Below are 8,100 nucleotides of genomic sequence, written 5' to 3'. Positions count from 1 at the left end.
TACGAGTCATATGATATTCCCCTTTGAAAGTCAAAAACTTGTAAACTTAGCGACCACCGATATTACGCGTTTTGTGACGTCTTAGACTTATAGACGGGACCGAGACAACCGAGACTGAAAACGCTGGGAGCGCCAGTGAGGTTGTAAACGGTAAAAAAGTATTTATAACACTCGAAACCTTCGTTGCTATTTTCCTTGCAGTTTTAACTGCTGATAGACTGCGCTGATTTATACGGCTTCTTATAAGATAGCCCAGTAGCGGCGGAACACCTTCAATTAAGGGGAGGGGGGGGGGGGCACTGCCGACTTTTGGTCCCATTCTTTCCATGCAACGCCCATAGGGCTAATGTTAAAATGCCAAAATCAAAGGGGGCACGGTGCCCCGGTGCCCTCCCCGTTCCGCCGCCTATGAGATAGCCATCTCTATTCTCAGAGAAAGTCTCGAATGTCACCTCGCTTGCCAGGGAAGCCTTAGGAGCAATCGTCAGAATTTGACTACGAATGTACATACGACACAATCGCTTCAGCGAACAAAAACTGTTTACTTCGCCCACACATCAGAGGGTCAAGGTGAATCGAAGTACCTCTGCTTTCACCGTTTCAACTGATCGGCAGCTTCCCCCCCCCCCATCTCACACTAACCCCCCCCCCCCCTCCCCGGTAACCGATCACCATGTGGTGTGCGCATGCACATCACACGAGCCGCCGACCGCTCGAGACTCAAGTATCACGGCCGAGAGGGGGGCGGGTCAACTCGAGGAGGGGGAGGGGCGGTGCGGTGACATACTGACGTCACAGATCAGCGCTGCTGCCATCTGCCGAGCAGCTCTGACACTAGACTCTGCGGCGGCGTTGCGGCTGGCGCGGGGCGGTCGCAGGGCCAGTTCGAGTCGGTGGTCTGCGGCATTGGGGTGTGTGTGTCGTCGAATGGACCGCAGGGTGTCGCGTGTGCGCGCCGAGTGTCAAGTGAGTGCCTCAGTCTGGTGAAGCGGTGATGACGGAGTGTCGAGCAGGCGATAGTTCTCCGGGAGGGGACGGTGCGGACCCCCGACTGCCGGACCCTTCTGCCGGGGCGGCCACAGACTTCCTGGGGGCGCAGGGCCCGGGTGAGGCGGACAATCATGTCACCGAGCCGGCCGCGGGGGGCGCACCGGCAGCCGACGGCGCCGACTCTGACAGTTCACAGGTGGAGGATGATCGGGCTCAGGTGCCGACGGCGTGGTCAGTTCCGACGAGCCGGCCGCCGTCGGCGCGCGCCAACCGGCGCTTCACCGTGACCAAGCTGGCCGAGGGCGAGGGACCGTCGTCGCCGCCGCCTCGGCACCACCCTCCGGCCATTTTTGTGTCGTCCGCCTCGGCCCCGGCCACGGCGCCGGCGCCGGTTGACTCGGGTGTGACTCCGTTCGACTCGGCGGCCGACTCAGGGGACACTGACGGCTGGGACTACGGGCCGGCCGCGGGCCCGCCGGCCGCCGGCGCCGGGTCGTCGGGCACGACAGGGTCGGCGAGCACGGCGGTCGTGTCGCCGGCCGTGTCGGGACTGGGTGTCCCTCGTGTCCCCGGGGCGCCGGGCTGCCGGTGCTCGCAGACCCTGCCGCCGCCGGGAGCGCCGGCCGGCAGTGGGGCGCCGCCTCCCGTCCGGGCACCAGCCGTGGCCGGTCTGGCGGCGGGCGTGCTGGCCGGCCTGCCGGGCGTGCGGGCCGCGCACTACGCCACCATGCAGCCGGGCGTGGGCAGTGTGCCGCCCACTGCGTACTACCAGCCGGTGCCGCGACAGCCGCTGCTAGCCACCGGCCACTCGGCCACGCTGGCCGCCGGTCTGGCGGGCTCTGCGCGCCTCCAGCAGGCGGTGCAGAGCCGGCTGGCGGCCGGCACCAGTTCGGTGCACCCGCGCCTCCAGCCCAGCCACCCGCTGTACCGGCAGCTGGCGGCGGCCGACTACAACCCGGCGCACACCATATCGTACGGCCACTCGGACGGCCGCCAGCTGACGGTGCGCCGCCTGCTCGACTGGGAGCTGCCCGACCTGCACACCGTCCGTAAGTACACAAGGTAAACACGCCCCCCGCCCCCGCCCAGATCACGTGACGCGCCCGCCGCGCCGGCCCGGCCGGTCACGTGACGGCAGCCGGGCCGACGCCGGCAGGACCGAGAGATTCGTATAGATAGGCCGGACACTGGACACTGGACAGCACTGCCTGCGGTCATGAGCGGTGATGGGAAAGGAGTGACAGGGAAGCTGTGTGACGTGTATTCATACGACCTTCTATAGTCTGTCAAACCTAAGGGCTAAGAACGAACGGATTTAAAGTGCAACAGCCGTTAGCCGAACATTGGTATGCACTTGTTTAGAGCTTGAATACGGAACCAAGTTTACCAAATGTGCTCCCTGTGAATTTTTGAACATCAGTTGGCTGTTGCTAACTGGAAAAGACACGAAATCGGACGACCGTACCTAGTTACCAAAGCCACCCGATAGTGTATAAACATACGATATAAGCCGCCGCGGAGACGCTGCGGAATTGGTACATCACTTACACATGAGCAGGGATTTACCGCAGCTAACGCTTACCGTTTAACGGCTTTATGATTATAATAACTCCAAAACGGCGCCCTTCGGATATTTCTCTCGAGTCTGCAAAGGCCCGAAGTCTCAAGGGAAGGCAGTTTATGACAATTTATGAGGGGCCTGACGTATCGGCGTCATAAGGCCCTACTGCTAGTCATAATGAGACATTAATTGTCTCAGATTGTTCAAAGATGACTATAGTCTGATCTGATACGCCAAACTTGTTTGATCGGGATCACCGTTTAGTTCGACAATACGATCACACATCACTTGAGTGATTTGTGATCAGCGATTTTTGACGGTGATGATGATGATGATGATATTTATTGAACAGAAAGTACTGGAACAAAAGAGTAAATCGGAGATTGGTGCAGAAGCTCAAGGCTTAATTCGGGGCACCTCTCTCCGTGCACACTCATTCACAAACATACAAGCTTACGTGCAGACTCATACCTATGCTTTACACTATACACATACATACAAACACACACTCTTAATCACTTGTACTGGCACGCGCACACGTAACAATTCTTGGCGTATCAGGTAATTGTTGTGTACTATAGCGTCACGTGCATACATGCACTCACACACGCGCGCTCACACACACACACACACACACACACACACACACACACACACATCGCATTTTCAAACAGTTACACTACACTCCATCATACGCATCGTACATTCACACACAATCAGTCATTAATGTCTCGCGTTCATTGCACATCAGCGACCGCCGCACGAGGAGGGACACCCGCCCACAGCGCCCCGGAACAGCCGCCGGGAGCCGCCGCCCCACGCGCCCGAGGGGAGTTTTGGTGATCAAAATCTGTGGGAATTAATTATGTATTTCTGGAAACAGCTTGCCACCTCTCGTCCGCTGCCCGGGTTGAGTAACTCGCCATGAAGTAGCATCTTAAGTTGTTTGGATGTTGGCAAAGTTCGAAAGTCAAGATTGAGAATTGTGGATAGTTCCTCGAAAAGCGTTTGTCGAATATTATTGTATGTAGTGCAATGAAGGATGTAGTGTTCCGCAGTTTCAAGTGAATGGCCGCATGGACAAGAGGGTGAATCTGAAAGGAGTAATTTATGGAGGTGTTCGTTGAGTTCAGATGCTCCGACGCGTAGTCTGGTGTGCAGGAGATTGCCGCGCTTGGAGCCGAAGGTAAAGTACTCAGGCGGTCGTGGAGGGCCAAAATGTTCGTGAATTTGTCGTTTAAAGGAAAAGAGGTTTGGATGGTGGACAGAGGGGGGAAGGTCGTTCCAGAGCCGGGTTGTGCTTGGTATGAATGACTTCCTGAAGAGAGTAGTTCTATTAAAGGATTGTGTGAGAGTGCTGGAATTTCGTAAATTTCTACCTGTCTGGTATGCTCGTGTGTCAGGAATAATTGAAAGAACATATGGTGGTATTTGAGGATCAGCTGTTTTTAGGTGATGGTAAAGTAGAAGTCTGTGAACTTTGCGCCTGTTTTCCATGGAAGTCCAGCCCAGTTCCTCCCTCAGTCTGTTCGTCGGTGTTCTTGTCATTGTTCCTGTAATAAGTCGGGCTGCGCGATTTTGAAGTCGTTCAAGTCTGTTAGCGTCGTTCCTAGTTATCAGTCCGTCATATACTATATGTCGCAATAGTCGAAAAAGGGCCGTATGTAGGTTATGTATATTTGGAGGAGAATGTTTCTTGGTACGTGTTTTGCGATAGGATAGAGGGGACCCAGAGCTTTGGTTACTTTCTTTATTATCTCGTTTATGCGTGTTTTAAATTTGAGATCAGAAGACAGGGAGATGCCAAGATGTTTGTGGTGCTCGCGGACGGGGATGGTTTGACCGTCAAAAACTAGTTTGGGAATGCTTGGGGCGTTTTTGAGTGAGAATGTTTGTTGTATCGTTTTTGATGCATTAAAGGTAATCATCCAATCATGGCCGTACTGCTGAATGTTGTCTAGGTCGCGCTGTAACGAGGTTTGTGTCAAGGCGAAAGTGTCATTGTTGTGTGAAGCGTAAAGTGAAGTGTCGTCTGCAAAAAAGAGTGTGTCATTAGAAGTCTTGGTCGAGAGTCCGTCTAGGTAAATAAGGGCTAGTAGAGGGCCGAGCACGGACCCTTGGGGGCATCCCGCATTTGTGGTTTGAAGTGAGGAAAACGAATTTTGTATTAATACACACTGTAAAAAAAACTTACAAGCCCCTCGTAGAGGAATTCTCAGCGCAAAAATAACATTGCAGGAGCGTGTAAATTTGGCTAATTTTAGGCTAGTTGCCGAGCAACAAGCTTGTTCGACAAGGCTGTGCCTCGTATGCATACGACCACCCTGCTCCACCTAGTTTGACAACACGCACGTAAATAGCGTGGGTAGTGCGTCTACTAGGTGTCATAATAGCCCCTGCCTGGTAAGGTAACTAGCCACTGCCTACTAATCCATACCCAGTAATTGTATTAGCCCCCAAGGCTAGTAGTGGTACTAGCTCAAGGCCAGTAGTGGCACTAGTTAACTAGTACCGCTACTGGCCTTCGGGGTCGAAGGCACTGGGTCGACGGAATTCCGTCGACGGAATTCCGTCAACCAGTGCCCCCGACTCTCGACCGCCACCCGCAAGTAAACAGACTGAGTAGCGCTGCAGCACATTTATTCGGGCACGATAACGAGAACGAGAACAATAACAACGCCAGGACAATAACTATAACTTTAACAATAACAACAACAACAACAACAACTAACTGAATAATTTGCAATCAGGTTTCTTAAATAACCACCATCAAACATTTGTGATTTTTCATTAGCTCTGCACCGGCGGCAGTCGCGGGGTGAAGGTAGGCCAGGACATATGTATACATGGCCCCATTCTTTACCAGAGAAGTCTGTAATGGGTGAAAAAAAACGAATATTAACATTATTATTATCATAAGGCATACCAATCTGGAAAATGATTAAATTAAAGTTGAATAAAGTGATAAATTCCTGCCACAAGCTAGCTTACGTCCCAAACATACACTGTAAAAAATATTGACGAGCTATGTGTCAAAACAAGGGTCTGGAAACAGTCACCAGGTTGTCAATGCTTCCGGTACCTACCACTTGACTAGTTACCGCTTAGTTAGCTTACAGGCTGAGAACTATTCAGATCGTTATGATCCGGTATTGTAATGATACCCTAGGTGTACCTTTGTTTTGAAGTGCTGAATTAACTATCAAGGTTGTTTGACGTTTGTTTTCGCCTCAATCCGAAACGAGGAAGACCCTCATCAAATTATTAGGTGAAAGCCAGCCTCAGGATGATCAAAATACTAGGGGTATAGTTTTGTCATAGTAATCTGTGAAGGGTGAGGAACAAGCCGTAGCAATGCACTCGTCACTAAACCAGCCTGAGATTATTCGCCAGGTAGCTGCTGCGTTTCCCTACTTGCTGAATCATGTTTGCAACTTTCCATTTCCAGACACTTTTTACGGCAAATAAATTGTTGGGTTATTTGGAAGGTGAATGACAATTTTATTTCTATAAGTCAATACATTTGTATTTCCGATTGCCCTAAAACTTTTTTTTAATCGTTTGCGGTAGGTTTTTATTGTTCGCAGTAAAGTTGCGCACCTGTGAATCCTTCACTTAATGCGTTCCCGGCTTCCCGGCGCCAGTTGCGCTGTGCCGTGCCGCGTTCGGTCGGGGGTGCGCGAGTCTGTGAAGTGCGAGTGTTTATCACTGGGCAAACCTGTATCGTTTCCATTTGTGCAGTGTCTAGTTATGAAGAATTGCTTGCCGATATATGACCTGCAGTGATCGACGTTCTGATTCAATAACTTGCCATAAGCCATTATTCTCAACCAAATCGCGCAGAGACGTTTGCAAAGTTGTCGAGGGGGGGGGACAAGAGCGATTTTAAATGAATTGCTCTCCATGCAGTGCAATAGGACTTAGGTTTAATTTTTCGAAAGTTGTGGAGCCGCCCCCGGTGTCCGGCCTGGCCAACTCTCTCAAGAACCGACAGCTAACGGAACACTGAAGTTTCACTACGACGATTTCCGCCAAAGTTATGAAGAAAAGGCAAGTGCAAGAAGTACAAAACTTCTCTTGGTAATCAAAACTTAGGTTTGGCAAATTCCAAACCCTAAGTCACTACAACTGTGGATATAAATAAGCTGGTTATTGACGGCCAAGCTCTGGCCAATCTGAGGTTCAGACCTATCATCAAGTTCATGAGGCAGCTGCGGTTTGGGCGGCTCACGGGCTCCACTGCATAGGCTCAGACAGGTACTCTACAAAATGTCTTCTGTGTTCTTAGGTTCAGATCTATCGATAGGTATGTGCATGCTTCTGATTCGATTGATAACTGTAAACGGGCGCTGGAAGTGAAAGGTTCGCTTGATATACGAAAGGTGCATTGCAAGAAAGCACATTATTTCAGAAATACACTTTCATTTTATCTTGAGCGTTTTTGGAATGGGCCGGATGAATTCGTCATCAAACTGGTAAGGGATTTCGTTTGAAGACCACCGATATTTAATAATATGATGGTCTTCAAACGAATTCGCTGGCAAATTCGATGACTGGATTGGGCGGCGTAGGATCTGCTGGTCATCTGACTATGGGTTGATTAGGGCCTAGTTGGGCTCCTAGTTTTGACCTAGTTTGAGCTTCATTCGTTAAGTAGGAACAAGACGATGCTTCTTTTGAACATCGTCACTAAACAAGCCGCCCTCGTTTTGACATTGTTTTTCGTTATTATTGTTACTAGGTACTTTGTTATCATACACAGCATTAACGAGGACCTGCTTCCAAAACAAGGCAGAAACGCTCCAGCTATTTTTGGGACGTGGTAAAAACTAACCGACACCTGGTAACTGTCATCTGACGAACACAAAACAAGCCAGGGGCTCGCAGCGTGTGTCAAAAGTAGGATGCAAAACTAGTCTGTGCCCCCGACATTTAGCGTTGAGAATCATTTGACGAGGGGCTAGTCAATATTTTTTACAGTGTATAGCTATTCTGACTTGGATAGACGATACCGGCGCACTTCTGCCAACGACGGGCAACATTATGCGATACTATACATCTTCTAAGAAGCTCAGTGGCGCAGCCAGAACTCTGGCGACGGGGGTGAGAGACGTTCGCGATGGGCCCCCCAGCAAAGTGGGCCCCCTCAACCAAATGGGGCCCCTTACCAACAACGAAAGGTCAGATCATTGTCATCATTACCAGCCAAATCGGGGAAAAGGACAAATATCTCTTGATCTCAAGAGGTACATAAAAAACAACAGCATATTTACAGAAACACGACCATTCTGCCCATATCTGATGGGCAGCGTGCAATTGATGGCCAGCGGCCACTCAAAGGGTCGGGCTAGGTCAAAAGGCTTTTAAAAAAGCTCAACATCAGTTATGACAGGTAGAGTTATGACATTGTCTTGAAGGTGTTAATCATCCATACGGATCGGTCGATGACCATCATGAACTTCTCAAGTAAGGGCATGAGCCGCATGACCTTGATTTGCGGTCACATTTTGAAGTTGAACTTTTTATGTGAAATTATAGGTAGCTCATTC

General features: G+C 50.7%; 1 protein-coding gene across 1 annotated transcript in view; it reads left to right on the top strand.

Moving 5' to 3' along the window:
* Positions 1-1,679: 1,679 nt before the first annotated feature.
* LOC122393482 (sodium- and chloride-dependent GABA transporter ine-like) overlaps positions 1,680-8,100 on the top strand; it is a 44,930-nt gene continuing 38,509 nt past the window's right edge. The window contains exon 1 of the mRNA XM_043389507.1: positions 1,680-2,052. Within this exon, the coding sequence (XP_043245442.1) occupies positions 1,718-2,052 (335 nt within the window). The 5' untranslated portion in view covers positions 1,680-1,717. The remainder of the gene's footprint in view (positions 2,053-8,100) is intronic.

Source organism: Amphibalanus amphitrite, unplaced genomic scaffold (assembly GCF_019059575.1).
Source record: "Amphibalanus amphitrite isolate SeventyFive unplaced genomic scaffold, NRLGWU_Aamphi_draft 000537F_arrow, whole genome shotgun sequence".
In the NCBI taxonomy this organism is placed as follows: domain Eukaryota; kingdom Metazoa; phylum Arthropoda; class Thecostraca; order Balanomorpha; family Balanidae; genus Amphibalanus; species Amphibalanus amphitrite.
Note: the sequence above shows the minus strand (reverse complement) of the source record. Positions and strands in the feature narration are given on the sequence as shown.